The sequence below is a fragment of the Myodes glareolus genome, chromosome 14 (assembly GCF_982192425.1).
Source record: "Myodes glareolus chromosome 14, mMyoGla1.1, whole genome shotgun sequence".
Taxonomy (NCBI): Eukaryota; Metazoa; Chordata; class Mammalia; order Rodentia; family Cricetidae; genus Myodes; species Myodes glareolus.
The window spans coordinates 9,245,586-9,266,079 of NC_142039.1; the positions used below are offsets into that span (position 1 = coordinate 9,245,586).

A 20,494-nucleotide genomic window follows, 5' to 3' on the forward strand; every position below is an offset into this window, starting at 1 on the left:
TAAAATCAATAGAGCATTGACTGTACGCTCAGTCCTTGGATGCTGTTTTTCAGAGTGCCAGGCATAGCCGAGTAAATATCCGCTGCCTCATGTTTGGATTTGATTGTACACTAAGTATAGCAGCTTTTCCCAGTGATGGTGAAGAAATACCTGATAGAAGAGTCACAGCTGTGAGTGCAGCTGTATTTTCTTTCCTTCCAGTTTAGGTCCAAAGCAGATTTAATATTTGTATTAATGCTAATAAGGAATCAACTCCACATTCTCAAATATTTTTTTATCTATAACCATATCTTTTAGAAGGTATGGTTATCATACCTTTATTTGAGATATTTCTGAAAATAATGATTTTTTTCATTCACCTTTATTTCTCCTCAAGAAATCTGATGTAAGACAGAATTCAGAATCAGTGTGGGGCTTAATGGTCCCTGGACTTCATTTGAGTTTTATGATCTTATGATGTACTAACAGAAAACCTTTTACCTATGTCTAAATTAGTTGATCTGGAAAAGATTGGTTTAAACTTGAAATTCTGAAGACAGAATACATTTTCTAGGACACCATAATGCCATGCCATGAAGCTGATGTTTAAGGAATGGTACACATGCTGGAAAGGAGAGTATTTCACATCAAATTCTGCCTGGCCCTGTCTCCACAAGGCCATATTGTGATTTGACTTTGTAAATGTCTTTTTTTTTTACTACTCAGATACTCTGATCTAGTAGTATTAATAATTAAAGTTGATCTAAAAGTCAGGTTTTAAAAGATTGACTAATAAATTACATTTTGTATTAATAACCAGTGTTTTTCTGCTGAAAAAAGTTTTCTATAATAAACCCTCTGCTTTATATTTTTAGCATATCTCCAAGGTATCAATTTAATAACTATCAAAGTAGCTACTGCAGTTGTTGCATTTAAATTGATTTACATGTCAAGACTGGCAGTTTAGCAGCTGCGCTATTATTCCTAGATCGGTCAATTTACTTGAGAAAAACCTACTACTGAGCTCCACTGACCTGCCTGACAATATAGGCCCTATTTCTATTCCTGTAATTAGGCCTGTGACTAACTCAGAATATTTTTAATTAAAATATTTTGGTCAATGTGTTGCACCAAATTAGGCCTTTCAGTGGAGGTTTAATTCTAGAAATAGTGTGATTAGAATATTTAATGAGTTGTGTTCAATTAAGATTAACAGGTTGTGTGTATTGAGCATACAGTATATGTGATCATTTTGAGTTTCACAATCATAAATGTTACTCCTTATTTTAATCTTAAAAATATTTGCTCAATAACTGACAAATAAATTTAAATTCAGTTGAATTTTTATTTCTCTTTTAGCCTGGTGGTAATAAGAATGATTATTTAAGTCTATAAGGAAAGCTGTTATGTATTAATGTTCTTCCCTTTCAGCAAAAGCCACAAATGAGGAAATTGCTACTTAAGGGTTTACAAATAAGCAGTTTTATTGTGAACTCCGACTTACATTTGCTATTTTCATGTCCTTCTCTAATTTGAGATCTTTTTGTTCTTAAAGGAACATGAGCTCTGCAATGTGTGTAGATATTCATCATTCAACTACTGTTATCATGAGGGTAGAAATAAAAGTGTTGAGCAAAAAAAATGTATACTAAGCTTGATTCAGTTAATGTATAATTCATTCAAATAATATGTAATTCAAATAGCTCTGGTTTTATTTTACTTTATTTCCACCGTGAGAACCTAACTTTTGTTACTGATTCTGTGGTAGAGAACTTTCTACAGGCAGGCATGCATGTCATTTTAGTAGCCATATAACTGGGTGCTGTAAATCATGCGCTCTGCTATCCAGTGTATTAATCCTGTTTGTTACTGAAGCCATATAACTATGCTTGAATTTACTAGGTACTGTGTTGCTGGAGCACTATAGTTGTTCCTCTCAGAGAGAATTTTTTTTCCTTTTAAATATAGGAGCAAATGAAGTTTTTCTTTAGCTTCGCTTTGGTTTTGCTTTATTTTAAACTCTTCATTAAAAAAAAACTGTTATATTTGCTACCACAGGTACGATGATATTCTGATCAATGGACTTCCAGATTGGCGACAGCCAGTATTCTACTACAGACGAGTAAGAAAAATGAGCAATGCTGAGCTGGCATTACTCTTGTTCATTATTCTCACAGTGGGTCATTATGCTGTGGTGTGGTCAATCTACCTGGAAAAACAACTGGTGAGTACTGGCGATAAATCAAATAGCCTAGCCTCTTATTTTATATAGAAATCTAGGCATTTATTTCTCAAGTCATGGAAATTTCTTTTTTCTACAATTCTCTGTATTCTAATAGTTGTACTGTCACTAGTTACTGCTTGATTTACTTTTATGCCAAGGAAAATTAATATTTTATATATGAAAAACACATGAATATTTTTAAATCTTTCTCTTTAAAAATATATTACATTTGAGTTTATAATAAAACTTTGTAAAGTAGAACCATATTCTTCTAATTATCACCTTCTAAGTAGAATTTTTTAATGTAATTGAGAAGTTTTGTCACAGACTTCTTGTGTAATGTATTTACTTTAAAATCATAAAATAATATTTAAAGTGGATATATTATAACTTCAGTGATCAGTTTGTTAAAGAATTTATTACACTTCCTCAATCTAATATGTACTACATTTTATTACTCTATGGGCATTTATAAACATTTATAAACATTTATGAATTATCTTTTATTTACTCCTTCTTTTAAAAGTAACACTGTTAAAGGTATTGAATAATAAAGTGTATATTGAATGTTTTCTCTTCCTAGAAAACTTTGGTTGCTATGGGGATGCTCATGACTAGCAGTGCTAAATTTCATGTGTCTGTAAGGCCAGATACCATGGCAATGGTTATTGTGAAAGTTTGATGATTTTACTTGATCATGTTGAACTCTACATACATTTGCATAAATGTTCCAGTGTTTTTTCTTTACTAAAGAATCTTGATAGCATATGAGGCACACATTTTACAGACAGTCAAGTACTGTCATTCTTTTAATGGTTAGGATGAGCTGCTTGGTAGAAAAAAGAGAGAAAAGAAGAAGAAGACAGGAAGCAAGAGTATGGATGCAGCGAAACTTGGTGCTTCTGAAAAGAATGAAAGGTAGGAATATACAAAATACTATGTAATTTAATGTTATTCTGCTTCATGTATATATCCACTTCAGATATGTGTCATATCTGTCTTAGGTATAAACATGAATGTGCCATAATTTACAAGACAAATTCTTATAAGTTTTCTTTTCTTATAAAGTGTTCACATACATCTAAATAGTATTAACTAACCTCTCAAAGTCTTGTAGTTTGAAATTTTTCTACTGAACTCTAGAAACAGAATGCTACTAGAAAAATCTGTCTCTGTTCAGAGTTGACAATAAATAGAAAGTGATATGCCTAACACTCAAAAAGATACCACAACTCCTTCCTTGGTTCATAACAGAAATGTTTATATAAGAGTTTAAACAAGTTCACACAGCAAGGGAGGAATTGGATCAGTGTAGGATGGAGATGAGAGAGATTTCTGCTCATCTTCCACCAGTGAGTAATGCTTGGGCAAACTGCAGATATCATTCATTTTTATGCCATGGTTGGTTTATGCTACCATATTGGTAGCTACTGTCAGTACTTGGGAGCACTTTGGCAATGACTAGTCTCTTATAACTTGAGGAATCAAAAGGTCTAAGAATTCATTTTGTGGAAGTGATGAAAGCTCAGGCTAAATGGGGAGGAACTGAGGGTTATTTTGTGTTTTTTAATCGAGAATTTCACACATCCATATAATGTGTTTTGAACGAATCTGCCCCCCAACCCCTCCCCACCAATTAGTTTTTTTTAATTTTTATAACTTGATTAGAAATTTTTCCCCAAAATTTTATAGTATGGATTCTTGTACATTTATTATATCATGTTTGCAACTACTGCCTTTCATTAGTAGGATAGGTCAGATTAAGTGATGACTGTCATAAATATTTTATTGAAAGCTTTATTTTTTAAATTAAATTGACATTCACAAAAGATTTCATAATTGCTTAAAATATTTTGCTTCTCAATTTTGTCTGTTTTTCTCATTTGTTACTTGGATTTCTCTCCTCTTTTAGATTGCTAGTTAAACCACAATGGCATGATTTGCTTCCATGCAAACTGGGAATTTGGTTTTGCCTTACACTAAAAGCATTGCCTCATCTAATTCAGGTAAAATGTGCTTCTTTCATAGAATGTTAGAGGCTTTCATGTTTAATTATTCATGAAATAATTTATGACCATGTCTGCTATTTGAATATATGTGTGTGTGTGTGTGTGTGTGTGTGTGTGTGTGTGTAATATTGATTGGATAATATATGTTCATAAATTAACCCTAACGTACAATTGTTCTAAGATTATTTAGGCACCTGTCCCTATAATTATCTCGTATTTTGCATTTTGAAGTTCAAGACACTAGAAAAAGAAAAATGATAAACTATCTTTATGACAGACATAAAAGCAATATGAGTTTAATCTGTTGTTATCTTTAAAGGCATAACTAATAAAAAAGAACAAGATTTAGTGAACTTATCTATTATTTTAATAGCATTTAATACATTTTAAAGGAAAACATCACATGAACATTTACACAAAAATACATATTACTTTCCATTTTATTTGCAGCTTCAAGGAGAATGGGAACATTTTGTTTTCTACCAGTAATCAGAATTTTTGTTTCAGGTTAACTCTGATCAAACCAGGAGAATATATGTGGATATTTCATCTTTTTCTTTGTATTTAGCATACCAATCATATATTATGAAATTATTCCTTTGCTAATTTTAGTTATTATACACAGCTTGAAATTTTCTAATAGGTAGCAATAATATTTCAAAACGGAATACTTTTGAGTATTAAATTTTGAAGTTTGGTAATAGAGTTTGGGGTTAAGATTATAATTTTGGAGGAGAAATGTTTCCTTTAATAATGAAGTGCTTATAAGACAGAGCCTGCTCTGCCTGCTGTACTATCTGTAACAGGACTTTTTTTTTTTTAATCATTTACAGAAATTAGTTGTTCTGTATTTTATTTTATCTTTTCTTCTCTTAGTGATTTTTTTTTGTCCAAAGGGAAAAATAGAACAAAAATTCCTAGTATGCCTTTTTTCTTTTCTTTTCTTTTCTTTTCTTTTCTTTTCTTCTTTCTTTCTTTTTTTTTTTTTTTTTTTTGGTTTGATTTTTGTTGTTGTTGTTTAAGATAGGGTTTCCCTGTGTAACATTCCTGGCTGGCCTTGAACTCACTGAGATCCACCTGACTCTGCCTCCCAAGATCTGGGATTCAAGGCCACCCCCACCCAGCCCTACTATGCCTTTTTCTATCCTTTGAGAAATTGTTTAGTAGTTTTTCCATGAGCATAATTTGTGCTACTAGTCATTGATTATAGAATTTTTAGGTTTTTTGTGTTTGATAAACATTTTTATTTATTTAACCTGTTAATTGGGGAAGGTGTTCAGATGTTTTTATACTATATCAGTAAAGTTAATAAGAGAGAAAAACTATACCAAACTATGTTTATGAGAACATGTGATAGAAAAATATCTTCAGGGCAAATATTTGACTTAAAAAATCTAATTTTTATTTTAATAAGTTTCGAATCTTTGCAGAAGGCAATCTACTGTATTGATTCTTTGGGAATTTCACATCATGCACCCCAGTCCCACTCATTTCCATGTCTACCCTCAACCTTATAGCTTACCCCCAAAAAGAAGAGAAACAGAAAAAAAAAAAACCAAATCACTTCACTGCTCTTCCTTCCCACCTCTCCATCACGTGTTCATTTGTAGTCATGGCCTTGGGAGCTGTGGCGTGTTACAGACTGGACCCTTTTGCCCAGACAGCTTTCCTTGCAGATGCTCATTGCAATGGGTTGTGGGTCTGGTTCTTGACTTCTGGCTCCTGCTACACCGTCATTACTGGGTCCTCACTGAAACTCCTCCAGATATCTTGGTGTTGCCCCAAGTCATGGAGATCCTGGGACTGTGGTTCTACAGAATTGGTCCCTTCACGCACTCTAGCAGGTCATAGATGGGATAGATGTTAGCGTGGGTCAGCTCAAAACTCAGGATGTGGGCCTTGAGTGGTAGAGTTTGGGCCTCCACCAGAATAACCCTCCTCAGGTAAGGGTCGGGGATATCACTGCGGCCTCAGGTGACAGCATAGGCCACCCATTTCTGCCTGTTCCTCACCTCTGTCGAGTCTTCAGTTCCACTTCTCTCCATAGTGCATGAGGCATTCTGCCTCTCTCCCATGTTTCCACCAAATGCCTGTTCATCCCAGTGGTACCTGCCCTCCTGGGCCGCTTAGCGCCAAGCAGGCAGTCGCCTTATTGTAAAGTTTTACAAACAACCTTTCTGTCTCCCTAGAACAGTGGATCTCATAAAAGTTGAGTAAACCTGTTCCTTTTCTGGATTCAGGTAAAGGTGAAGGGTGAGAACCAACTCTACTTAGTTGTCCTGTGACCTCCAACATGTGCTGTGGCCCAAATTAATGTATGTGCACATGTACACACACACACACACACACACACGCACACACACACACACACACACACACACACATGAAAACATTAGCTTATGAAAGACATCAATCAGTAAAGCAGTGCTGAATAGTTGCTTTTAGAATTTAGGTCATGGTCCACCTTTTTGTTTTCCTTCTGCTGTGACCTTTATATCAATTCATCATCCATAAAATGAAATAGTGTTGAATACATGTGCATGTGCGTATCAGTGACACTGGGATACCTCTATGAGAGGTTCTTAAGTAAGAACTTGGGAAATTCAGAAGTAGCCACTTTAACTTGAAGAAGCATAGATGATAATTGGTACAGTAGTCAGAAAAATCCTACTTACATATAAAAATTTTATAAAGTACATGCCTAAAAATTAAGATATATATGATATCTCTCTCTATATATATATATTTATACCATGTATATCTCAATTTTTAGGCATGTACTTTATGCTTATTTACTACTCAGTAATATAGAGTTGTTATTTAACATTTACATAGGAATTGGCTCATCAATGGTCGTTGCCCTATTCCTTGTATAAACCAAACCTATGATCGTGCTTTCTTTGATGGTAGGTTTCCATCTTGATTTCTTTAAAGAAGAGCCAAAAGTAGACCCTTGTGAAGGAATGTAAGTGTATAATCCTTATAGATGTTTATGATTTCCCTGTAGTCTTTCACATCTAGATGCAGCTTCTCTCACTGAATTTCACAAAGTATTGCACTTGTTTTTATAGAAACCATGCTGGTAGCCTACTCATATTTTATCCTTCTTACACAGTATTTTTTAATCATGTACTGTAATGCCAGTGTTGACTGACAGGAATCTAAGTGCTTACAAAGCCCCTTATGAGTACACAGTAAGTTAGTTAAGTAGTTGTCATTTGCAAGAACTTTACTTCTGGTGTGAAACTTTTGAATTTCCTGAAAAGTTCATTAAATCTGAGCTGCAAAATATATGAAAATGGAAGATTTAGAGGTTTCTAGTAAATGAGCTTCACAGACAGAATCTAAACCCACATGTTGTCATAGCAACTCTTCTTCCAACTTCCTTAATTCATCTTTTACATACTAATTCCTTTACTACAATTCTTATGTTTCTAAAATTTCCCAGCAGAATTGGAAATAGTGATATTTTGCTCAGCTTTTACTCTTAAGTTCTCTTTTATTGTTTAGCATTAGAGATTCCTAAGGTGACTTCTTATTGCCTACTTAATTTGTTTAAATTCTTTTCTGTCTCTTACCCTCCCAAAATCCAAATGAGAATAATTACATAAAAATTTGATATGTCAATCTCTTTTTGGTCATTTGTTGAAAAATAAGTCAGCCAATTCAACAGAAATATGGTAAACATACATAAAAGCAAGGCATGCCAGGGGGTGCTGGAAATGAATATGTATTGTAGACTTACCAGCCAGTTATAGCACATGACTACAGATACCAGGTCAAACGATTATTTAATCTTCAAATGTCTAGTATCCAGTGATGCCCAGAGTTGTTCAAAGGTATAAGTTGTATGTATTTTAGAATGACAAGGAAAACTCAAGAGGGACTACTTGAACTGAATCATGGAATAAGAATGAACCATTGTAAGTGGCCACTTTGTACTAGGTGTCTTCTGAATGGTTTCTGCTGCTATGAAGAGACACCATGACCACAAGCAGCTCTTAAAAAGGAAAACATTTAAGTGGGGTGACTTACATTTTCACAAGTTTAGTACATTATCATCATGGTGTGACATGGTGGCATGCAGGCATAGTGCTGGAGAAGGAGCCGAGAGTTCTACATCTTGACCTGCAGGCGACAGGAAATGAACTGGGACACTGGGCGTGGCTTAAGCATATATGAGAACCCAAAGCCCACCCACACAGTGACACACTTCCTCCAACAATGCCATACCTACTCCAAAAAAGCCACACCTCCTAATAGTGCCACTTCCCATGAGCTTATGGGGACCAATTAAATTAAAAGTACCACAAATGATATCTAAAGACAATTTCATAGATATAGCACTTCCCACAAGACTATATTGTATTAAAGCTGAGAAAAAGGTTCAACCACTTTTTTTAAAAAAAAGGATATATTGCCATCAAAGACTATATTCCAAATCTCTAGACCTAGACATATGTATTTAGCAAGTTAATTTTTTTTAAGGGTGAGTAGTCTTTTTTTATGGTGTGTAATTTTGTTTATTTATTTATTTATTTGAAGATTGATTAATAAAAGTTCAGAGACAGACACTGGGGTTCAACCTGAAGACCAGGAAAGCAAGGCAGCCAGCTGCTGAATCTTACCTCGACCTCAGTCTGAAAATGGCAATCTTGCCTCTAGGAGGCCTCAGAATGAGACTGTGACTGAGAGCTGTCTCCTCCCATTTTATAATATTGTCTAGTTCTGGGATTAAGAGCATGCACCACTATTCCCTGTTTTCTGTGGCAAACTAGTATGGCTACTGGGATTAAAGGTGTGTGTCATTGCTGCCTGGTCTGTAAAGCTGGCCAGTGTGACTGTTTTACTTTTCTGATCTTCAGGCAAGCTTTATTTATTAAAATACAAATGAAATGCCACTACACATTTATTTATTTATTTTACATACCAATCCCACTTCCCTCTCTCCTCTCCTTTCACTTCTCCACACCCTCCCCCACACCCAACCTCCATCTGCTCCTCAGAGAGGTTAAGGCTTCCTCTGGGAAGTCAACTAAGTGCCCCATTATTTCGTTGAGGCAGGACCAATAGCAAGTTAATTTTTAACAGATAAATCTTATATGACAAGACTAAAAAGACTGTTTTAAAAGAATAAAGTTAATTGCCAAGAAGAACTAAAATACATGACTATGAGCAAAGCTGGAGGACTTGGCAGAGTGTTTAGATAAGTAAAAATCTCAGTAAAACGATCAGCAAAGGACATGGAATATGAATTAGAAGAAACTTGAAATATATCAAAAGACTTTTATGCTTTGATGCTGTAATTTAACTGTAACATTAAACATATAGCCCCATCACCTCCCACACCTTTCTAGTCTGTTTCTTTTTCTCATGACAATTTTGAACAGAGTACATGTTAATAGTCTGCTAAGCTGGGCTTTTATGATTATTGTAGTCAACTTAGAACATCCACAAAAATATTTTAAAGTTCATAATGTTCTTCTGGAGATTACACATGCACACACGCTCATGCACACACACACACACACAAACACACACACAAACACACACACATACACACATGTGTATGTATGGTTCTGTGGCTTGAAACCATGGCCTAATTAAGCAAACTAAGCACACATTTTACTGCTGAGGTATGCTTTTTAATTAATCATGTAATATATTTGAGAAAGTAGCAGAAGTTGGTAATATATAATCAGTGTTATCTATTTTCAATTTTCATTTTATAACCAAATTTATTTTACCATGTGTGTTGGAGTTGGATATACTTGAGTCCATAATAATTTAATTGTTAGGACCCTCTGTTTTAAGAAGTGCTATATATCTACAGTTGATTATCTTATAGCCTGAAGTAAGATAGATCTTAAATGCCCACATTTTATTGATAATTTGATTTTCTGTGAATTCATCATTTTAGCAGCTGATATGTAATATTTCTTAGTAATATATGAAATTTATTTAGATGTGCATTCCCTAATGTTGCAATTTTTCACATTAAGTTCTAGTCCCGACCAGTGTAAACACGATTGAATGCTAAATTCCCATAGGAAGACTTCAGTGTGCACACCCTTCACCCCTGTTGTGACTCCTGGGCTGCATAAAAGCAACAGCTGAGATGGGAATCATAACTGTATTACTCTATCTTCTTTTAAAATTACCTAAAAATGTAGAATCTGTTGGTGCTTTACCTGCTTGTGAAATTTCCTGTGTGTGAAAGCAGCCTCACTTCTCAGAAGCTTCTTCCTGGAGCCAGCACTGTATAAAACAGGGAGGCCACCCTCCCTTAGCACCAGGGCCTTTCATTTCTAGTTCACTGCTTCTGCTTACTGAGACTCTGGTCAGAATCCAAGCAAATGAAGCATTTACCGCTAATTGGAGCAGGGCTCATAGCCCCTTAAAATTAGTTAGAAACTCAGTGCTCTTCTACTCAGAGCTAAAGATGGATTTTCCAAGGTTTGTAACCACTTATTTTATAACTCCAAAATATATTTTAAAAGCTTCAGGTAAACCGTTTTGCTATTGGAGTTACATAAGCAAATTAAAGCTAGTTTGAAGTTTCTAAGACTGACACTCCACTGCTAGATAAAGATATAGGGAAACCTGAGAAACCTCATTTCTACCTTCCGTAAGTATGTATGGGGGAGGGTTGCATAATAAGATGCAGATTCTTGAAGTTACAGACTACAACACAGAATTTTCTAGTTTTACTGCTTGATGTAGAAAGCATAAATAGCCATAAAAATGTTAAGTAGGGAGAATATTAAAGATACATAGTCTCACTGATGCCATATTTTAGAGTTGAAAAGTACTCATGACTCAGAATGGTGAAATTTGCCCAAAGGCTACAACCAGTTCACATTATAAATGGAAGTTGAAACAGATTAAAATAAATATTAGCATATAAGAAATAGAAAAGAGGGCTGGTCGGTGGTGGCACACGCCTTTAATTCTAGTACTCAGGAGGCAGAAGCAGGTGGATCTCTGTGAGTTCAAGGCCAGCATCGTCTACAGAGTGAGTTCCAGGACAGCTAGGACTATACAGAAAAACTATGTTTCAAAAAAAAGAAAGGAAGGAATAAAGAAAAGAAAGAAAGGAAGGAGGAAGAGAAGGAAGAAAGAAGGAAGGAAAGAAAAATAGAAAAATGTCAGCTTTCTAGTAAGTATAGTATGCATCTAATCTGAATTTCTCTGAGTATTTAGACTGCTGTTCGTTGTTGTAAAAGTGAAGAGTAGTTCTTTTGTTGGGTTAGGTTAAAGAGATGACTCCTGAACTGTCTCACCCCAAATGCAAAGGCGCCTTTAGGTCTTGCAGCGCTGTAAATATAACCATCATCTCAGAGGACTCTGTAGTTTCCAGCTGTTTGCAGGACCTTCACCTCTTTCCCAAAGAGTACAACTGTGAAGTCTTTCTACTCTTCATTATTATTTTTTAATAGTAAATATTTTATTTGTTTCAGTCTTCTTTGAAATTGAATTGGCTGCTCAGATTACAATGTTGCCTTCACTGTGAAAAAAAAAAAAAACTACATTTTAAAGAAGCATAATAGACATCACTTTTCTTTACAAATTTTCCTTAGACCCATGAGGCTACATCAAAGCTAAGTAGACATACCAAGGATATCATATTACCTGAAAACATGAATTCCAGTTTAGGTCTTTTCAAGTTATTATTATTAAAAAAAGAAAAGCTACACAACAAGGTACTGTGATACCTATTTTTTTTCCATTCAAAAATTTACACTTCCTCCTCTCCTCCCATTCCCCTCCCGCTCCACCACTCACCGCCCTCCCTCCCCCTCCCTCTTTAAGAGAGGGCAGGGAATCCTGCCCTGTGGGAAGTCCAAGGCCCTCCCCCCCTACATCCAGGACTAGGAATCTTTGCATCCAAATAGACTAGAATCCCAAAAAGCGAGTACTTGCATTAGAAACAAGTCCCAATGCCTTTATCAATGGCTTCTCAGTCAGCCCCCATTGTCAGCCACATTCAGAGAGTTCAATTTGATCGCATGCTCATTCATTCCCGGTCCAGCTATCTTATTACACATTGTTTGTAAGTCTAAGAATGTATCATTATGTGAATGGAACAATAAAATGTAGTAGAACCTAGACTTCGTAGGCAGGTTTTCAGACTGTGCTTATTTTCCTATTGGAAGGTTATTTGTAAGCTGCAATCAAGAGATTGGTGCTACCAAGCAATCCGAATTACATGGGACATCCTTCGTCTTTTTTCCACCTACCTCTTTCCAGGACTCATCCATATGTCTCATTCCCACATTTTCCTGCTCCTACTACTTTAAATCAGTGTCCATCTTTTCTAAAATATCAGATTGCTTTTATTTTGAGGTATTTAGGGAGAAATAAAAGTAAACTAAACCATAACCAATACCAACTCGGAATGCTATTTTATTACTGTGTCAGTAATGTTAAAATAAAGATTGATGTATGGGCTTTTTCTATACTACAACCTACCTACCTCAGAGTATTACATCTTACTATATTTTTCTCTTCATAATAAAATCTGTCAGGATAACTAAAAATTCCCATTGAATGTTCTCTGTACAGCTCACTAGCACCATTATATTGTAGGTTTGAGCATCCTCATCCAAAAATCTGAAATCCAAGATGCTCCAAAATCTAAAACTTTTTGGATGCTGACATGATGACAGCATCATCATGATTGATGATTCAGTGTCCACTGACTTTGTCTCATGCATATTAGGAATAATCTGTAAAATTACCTTCTTGTTATGTGTATAAAGTAAGTGTGAGACATAGAAGATTTTCTGCTTAGATTTAGGTCATATTATATATGTACAAAAGTCCAAAACTGGACAAAATATGTGAATATGCAGTAGTCATTGGAAAAACAAGAACTCTGAAATGCTTCTGGTCTCAAACATTCTTCTATATAAGAGATATTCAACTTATTGTCACAATAGACTGATAGATTTTGGTAAGGCACAGATTACCCTAAAATTCTGATATATTGCAATTATTTTGTAGATTAAACACTTGTCTATTGGCTGGTAGGAAATGGAGCATTGTTCGGGTCTCATGTCACTCAGGCTCAGAACAATGATACCTTCAATATCATCTAGTTCTTACCTGAAACCTCCTGAGTCTAGCTTGTGCTTCTTTGTTCACCCAGGCAAATATAAAGAGCCAGAGATTTCCATATCTTTTCTTTCAGCTGCTTTCAGAAAGACATACTTTTACCTGCATGCCATCTAAGCAAAGAAAAGAAATACTCCTTTTTTATGAAATCCATATTCTGTAGTCTAAAATTTAATTTAATATAGTTTTTCTACATATTCCTTAAGTGCAACTGTTATTTTGTCATAAGCAATCTTCACATATCTTTAAAATGCATAGCACATATTGCAGTGACTTATCAGGTAAATCTAAATACATACACCAGCCCATTGACTTCTTGTTCTGGAGCCCATGATTCATAATTATGTACAAATACTGGTAACATAAATCCTTTAGATTTGCTACACTCTTAAATGTAAAACCAAACCTTTGTTTGTTATCTGTACAGGTAGATTTTGAACTCTTGGAGAACGTTTAAATATGAAGAAAGTTGTTTCTACAGGAAAAGCTTTTGTTCAAAGTTCTAACCCTTAGAAATACAAGCTCCTTAAGAAGGCAAACTCTGTTTGGAGGATTGATACAGTACTAAGTAGCCTAACTAGTCAGTTTGAGACAGTAAAGCATTATTTGTTCTTTTATTGATTTATTAATCTACATTGTCATGGGCAGTGTACAAAGGCTAGGTGAATAGATTTGGTGTTTATAGCTACAGAAAAACTGTAACCTCATGTGTTAGCAAACTGTTGTTTATCTTAGACTCATATATTCTAAAGGGATTTAAGCATTCAAAGGGTTTGAAAAGATATATTGCATTTAACACTACCCCGACCTCCTTTTTCTCTGTAAGTGCTAATTCAAGATAATAGAATTATTTAGTGAATAAAACAAAAATATGAGTCTAAGACAAACAGCAAATTTTAAAAGTATAAGTAAGCTAAAGGAAAAAAAAACACCAGGAACATCTAAATAAATGCTTAAAGCTTGAGCAAATGGAAGGTGAGATTCTTTGCCTTGAACAAGCAGGTAGTAAGATAGAGAATGCAAAACAACCTCGTTAGCTAAAGTAGGTTTAGGTATTTAATACTTTACAACTCTTGGTATGGTTTAGGCAGGTGGCTATTTCAGAACAGATTGGTTCCTGCCTAGGAACAGGTCTTTCCATTGAGTCAAGGAGAGTACAGATAAGAGAAGGAAGAGAAGCAGGACGATGCTGAGTTTGACAGGATTCATTTGGTGAGGTGTGAAGCATAAAAACTCATCCTTACTTTGTAGTAGAAAGTACAGTGATGCCAAATGATTAAGAAACCATTTTTTTTAAAAAAAAAAAAAAGCTAATATATGGAAGACCCAACTGTGCAGGTGGCATCCTAAGTGTCTCTTAAATAGTAAAATGTTATATTTTTATACAGTCCTTTGAATTAGACTCTCTTATTATTCTTGTTTATGAATGAGAAAACTGATCTGTAGAGAAACAGTTTGCTGAATGTCTCCTTGCTGGTAAAATAGAAGAGCTGACTTTTTCAAAAATGATAGGCAGATTCCAAAATCTTCTCTCCCGTGTTGATTTATGCCTGTAACCTAGCACTTTGAGAAGCTAAGGTAGGAAGGAGAACCATGAGTTCAATGCCTGCTGGGTTATCTAGTGAGATCTTATCTCAAAAATCAAATCTGTCCTTTTAAACACTATATCTCATTGTACAATATACTATGATGATATATTTCAATCTATACTCTTTCACCTCATAAATAACTAATCTGTGCCCTTCTTTTTTTTGCATGGTGACACATTTCCTACTCCCCTCAAGGAGCCAATGCCTTCCTGGGCTTTTCTTCTTCCCTACTCTTAAAACCTACTCTGTGGAAAGAAGCTAATAAACTCATTCATTCATTCACACCAAGGTATAAATGACTGATATGACTTGTTACAAAGTAATACTCCTTTAGGATTGAGTCTTTTAGGGGAGCGGGGTGGAAAATGTTAACGGGCCATAAAACCTTAACCCAGACCTTGAGGAGATGTAGGTATAATTTATATATATATATATATATATATATATATATATATATATATATATATATATATATATTGGTATGAGAGGATGAGTAAGTTGGATGAATCACCATCTGTACTGTTTTTACTACACATTTGTATATCTGACCCATGGCTTTTAAGAATGCTTGTACTAGAAATTAAGAACACAAAAGTTGAACTGAGAGGCTAAAAAGAAATATTTTCACTATGTATTCAAATGTTTTAGGAAGTCTCTGTATAATTTTCCCAATTCATTATCTGGTGGAAGAGATCATTATAATCCCAAGAAACAGACCCCATGAAATACCTTTGATTTGCTTCCAATCATGAATGAAATAAGGTGGGTTATTCATGTATCTATATTTGATCTAGGTAGTAATGTTCCTTCATTTCATATAGGCATAATCACATAGATCTGTGATTTATCTTCTCTAGGAATCATACAATATAGTGATATCACCTTAAACTTATCCTTGATACCTACATCTTTCCATACTCTTCATCACTCAAATCATGCCTTTTCATTTCCTTCTTTATAAGATTTCACATGTATTCCAATTTGACTCAGTTCAGTAAACACAGAGTGCCAGATCTTTGTTTTGTCTCAAATGTCCCATCTTCTAGGTGATACTGTATATAACATGATACAAGCATGTGAGTTGTTAAGTACAGAGACTTGTTCTGCTAGAGAAGGTGAAGGCAGTGGTGTTTGAACATGGTTTTCCTAATATGAAAAGACATTTGTTAAAATAATGGCAAGGATCAAAATAGTCCAACCTGAGGGTAAAGTAAATACAGAAGTATGGAAACACAACGTGGCCTGGTATTTCTGAAATGTATGAGTCTTACATCAAGGAGTGTGGAATGATCTACTTTGTTGATTTTCATTGTTAGGAATGTCATATGCCTAGAGAATCAACAAGTTTATGTTCCTCTCTGTCAGTAAGTGACACCTAGCCTTTTATATAAGAACCTTGCTGAGAACTTGGCTATTTGCCACTGATCGAGACTTTAATCACTGGATGCGTACACCTGAGTTTCTGTGTAGTTTGTATCTTCAATTTTTTATGGCAACTGGTACAGTCTTCTCTGAGAGTCATAGAAAAAAAAAGTAACAGTTTTTATTCAGAGCTGAATTGCCTCATCCTCAGTAGTGTTGAAGATCTGGAGCTAAAGTAGTAACACAAAAATTACTGTGTTATTACTTACTGTTACTAACAAAGTATTAGTGCTAGTTGGTCACAGTAATTCTACAGCAGATGCTTGGTTCAGTCAGTGCACTTTTCTGCTGCCTGTAGAATAGTAAGGTGTTGGGGAGACAGCAAACAGTGGAAGAGAATTGGAAGGGAAATCCTCCTTTTCATGTGTGAAAAATTTACTTAAAATTACACCCATGCACATTTTGAACTTAGTTCTCCAGGCAAGAAACATTACAGAGAAGTGTTTGTTCAGTTTCTTCTGTTCATCATGTCAATAGAAAACAGAAGGAAAGCTTTCATGGAGAATGAGTGCATTGTTCTAAAAAAAAAAAGTTACAGAGAGCATACTGTCAAAACAAAATTATTTTTATATTAATTTACTTGTAACTTCTTTTTTAAGGATGCTGGCCAGTTTTATGCAAAATACAAGGAGACAAAATTGAAGGAAAAAGAAGATGCATTGGCTAGAATTCACATTGAAACACTTCAGAGTAAGTTTTAAATATTGTTTACTTTATTAACAATTTCATATAAAACTAATCAAAATTCAAATTTTCCTTAAAATTTAACACTCGTTGAATTTTCTGTATTTTCAAATGGAGTCACTTGTGTTTACTATATTACACATGAAAAATAATGCTATTGAACCACACAAAATCCAATATCAGGAGAGGTGCATCAACCTGGGGTCTACAACTCAAGTTGAGACCATTCAAATCTGCAAAAGCCAATTATTTACAGTACTAAAATTATCATTAATATTTAATGCTATGAATAACCAATATGTTAATATTTTATTGTTATGTTAATATGTTAATAACTTATATGTTAACATTGTACTATAGCAGTGGATAAACTTGGAAAAATTGTTTTTGTTTTGAAAAGCTTTGCTTCTTTTGTAATATTGTTGTGTAATACAAACCTCCTCAAATAAATGATGAGAATATTGAAAAGAAGTCTGGCATGGGAACTCCCACCTGTAACCCCAGTGGAAAGTTGAGACAGAAGGCAAACTCCTTGAAGACAATGGACTACATATTGAGTACCAGGCCAGCCAGAGCTCTACAGCAAGATCTTACCTCAAAGAAATAGAAACAGGACTGGAGAGATGGCTCAGGTTATGGCCACTGGCTTATCTGACAGAGCACCTAGGTTCTATTCCCAGCACCACATGGCAGCTCAGAGTCATCTGTAACACCCATTCCAGGGAGTCTGAATTTGACACCCTGGTCTAGCATCCACAGGGACCATGCACACGAGTGGTGCACAGCTATATACACAAGGAAAGTACCTATCTGCATAAAATTAAAAAAATGTGTTTTCAAATTTTAAAAAAAGAAAACAGAAAATATAGGACTGTTCCATGGAACACAAAAGCATTTCTTGACTTAGTTTTGTGTCCGTCTTTCCCACGTGTCCATGGTTTGCACATGCTGGTTATTTTATTCACAGCAGTTATTTCCACTCAGCAGAATTTATTAGTTCTGTTTATATCTAGTTTCCCCCAGTAGATATAAACTCTACAAATGTTAGGACTTTATTTTGTTCACTATTGTGTTTTCAAAATATAGTATTTTTAGGGGAAGTTTTTCTGTCACAATTGTTCTTGTGTCTGGGCAGCTGTTCTTGTGTCTGGGCAGCTTTAGAAGAGGAACAGTTTCTTTTTCACTTTGTGTCTACAATAGTGAGCAGTGTTCTGGCACACAGTAAATGGTGAGTGGATGAGTAGATGAATGTATGTAACCCTATGAATAGTAGTGAATGCCAGCTGAGCATCTCTGTACAGTACCCTGTCTCAAGAAGCATGTAATTCAGTTCAAAAACTTCTAACTGCAAAATGATACTTAAAACTTATTGAAAGGAGGCTATTTGTTGATTTTCAGCTGCTCAACCCCGAAATAAACATACAGAAACTATATTATTTAAATCACTGCTTGGCCCATTAGCTCTAGCTTCTTATTGGCTAACTCTTACATATTAATTTAACCAATCTCCATTCATTTGTGTATCGCTGCATGGCAGTGGCTTACCAGGTAAACTTCCATCTGGCTCCAGTGGAGCCATATGGCTTCTCTATTACTCTGCCTCCTTTCTCCCAGCATTCAGCTTAGTTTTCTCCACTTAGCTCTGTTTTTCTATGGCTCTTCTATAGGCCCAAAGTAGTTTCTTTATTAACCAATAGTATTCACAACCTACAGAGGGGAATCCCACATCAAAAACTGTATAATTATTTAAAGTAGATGCCTGTAAGAAGAATCGAGATGATAGAGGATTGTGTATAAAGATTGCTAACTGTGTGTGTTGGACAGTAAAAGTAGGCAAATGAAACTCTAAATGTAATTTTCATAAAATTATTACTTTTAAATAAAGTTAGCATTTTTAAACCTTTTAAGTGAGTCAGAAGGTAAATGAATCTGTAAGAAAATACAATAAGTCTTAAGTGCTTACTCTTGGTACTCAAGCCTTGACTGTCCTGGAACTCGCTCTGTAGACCAGACCTACCTCAAACTCGCAGAGATCCACCTGCCTTTGCTTCCGAGTGCTGGGATTAAAGGTGTGCACCACCATACCCAGCTGCAAGGATTCCTTAATTTTGTCAACTTCATTAATTGTTTTCTGCATTGTACAGTTTAGAAAAGAACATACTTCTAAGAAATAACAACCAAACATGACAAAATAAAATTTAATAAAATAAACCGAAAGCTTGCATATCAAAGTTGGATATGGCAACCAAACAGGAAGAAAAGAGTACCAAGAGTAGGCACAAGAGTCAGAGGCCCACTCTTTCTCATTGTTAGAAGTTTCATAAAATAGTAAGCTAATAGCTATAATATATACACAGAGGATCTAGTGCAGACCCATGTGTGCCCTGTGCTTGCTGCTCCAGTTTCTGGGAGCTTACATGATTCAGAGGGCCTTGTTCTCCTGGTGTCCTTCATTCCCTCTGCCTCTTCAGTCTTTCTGCTTCATCTTCCTTGAGATTCTATGAGCTCTGAGGGGAAGAATTTGATGGGGAACTCTCATTTAGATTATCTCCTCACAATGTCTGGCTGTGTGTCTCTGTATTTGTTCTCATTTGTTGCCAGAGGAAACCTCTCTGATAGTAACAGATATTATTAGAATTATTTTTTTTGTGTTTGTGTTTTTGCTATTGTGGTTATTGTTTTATGATCAGTTGTGTTTGGTTTTACCTTGTATCTTGGGGCTATCTAGTCTCTGGTTCATGGTTACCCAAACACTATCTGGTATATGTTCCTTCTAGTAGAGTGAGCCTTAAATCAAATCAGACAATGGTTGGCTATTCCTACAAGTTTTGTACCACCATTGTCTTAGCATATTTTGCAGATAGTACAGATTGTAGGTCAAAAGTTTTGTGGCTGGGTTGATATCCATGTTTCTCTTTTGGTAGTCTACAAATCTTGAGATAATTCTTAAATATTTTATTATTTTGAATAGTGTGTAGATGTGTATGTGAATGCAGGTGCATAGAGACCAGAGGTGTTAGACTGCCCCTGGAGCAGTAGTTACAGGCATTGTGAACCACCACACGATTCAGACTTAGGTCCTTTAGAAGAGTAGTTGCTCTTAACTGCTGAGACATCTCTGTATCCTTACAATCAAAATTTAATAAAAACTTAAGTAAGATTCACACAAGCAGCATCCAGATACTGTGTTTTTATATTAGCTCATAAGTTTTCTTAAGCCTCACAATTCTGCTAAAAAGAAAAATCTTAGATTTTTTTCTCTTGTGTAAAGTATAATTGATGTTACTACCTCCAACATTCTTGTGCTTGTACCAGTACTATGTAGATTTTATTGAATCACAATCATTGGAGGGATACTGAGAATACTTGACAAATAGAAATCTTTGGGCCACTTAGGCATGTTTTCTGGACATTTAGTTTTGAAAATACTTGCCTTTTCATTTACAAAATTTTGCCAAATGCAAAATATT

At 35.0% G+C, this 20,494-nt stretch overlaps 1 protein-coding gene across 1 annotated transcript in view; it reads left to right on the forward strand.

The window, feature by feature from the left end:
* Dnajc1 (DnaJ heat shock protein family (Hsp40) member C1) overlaps window positions 1–20,494 on the forward strand; it is a 181,062-nt gene that overhangs the window by 79,128 nt on the left and 81,440 nt on the right. Inside the window, exons 4-7 of the mRNA XM_048460701.3 lie at window positions 2,038–2,203; window positions 3,024–3,121; window positions 4,116–4,209; window positions 16,940–17,030. Coding sequence (XP_048316658.1) covers window positions 2,038–2,203; window positions 3,024–3,121; window positions 4,116–4,209; window positions 16,940–17,030 — 449 coding nt within the window. The remainder of the gene's footprint in view (window positions 1–2,037; window positions 2,204–3,023; window positions 3,122–4,115; window positions 4,210–16,939; window positions 17,031–20,494) is intronic.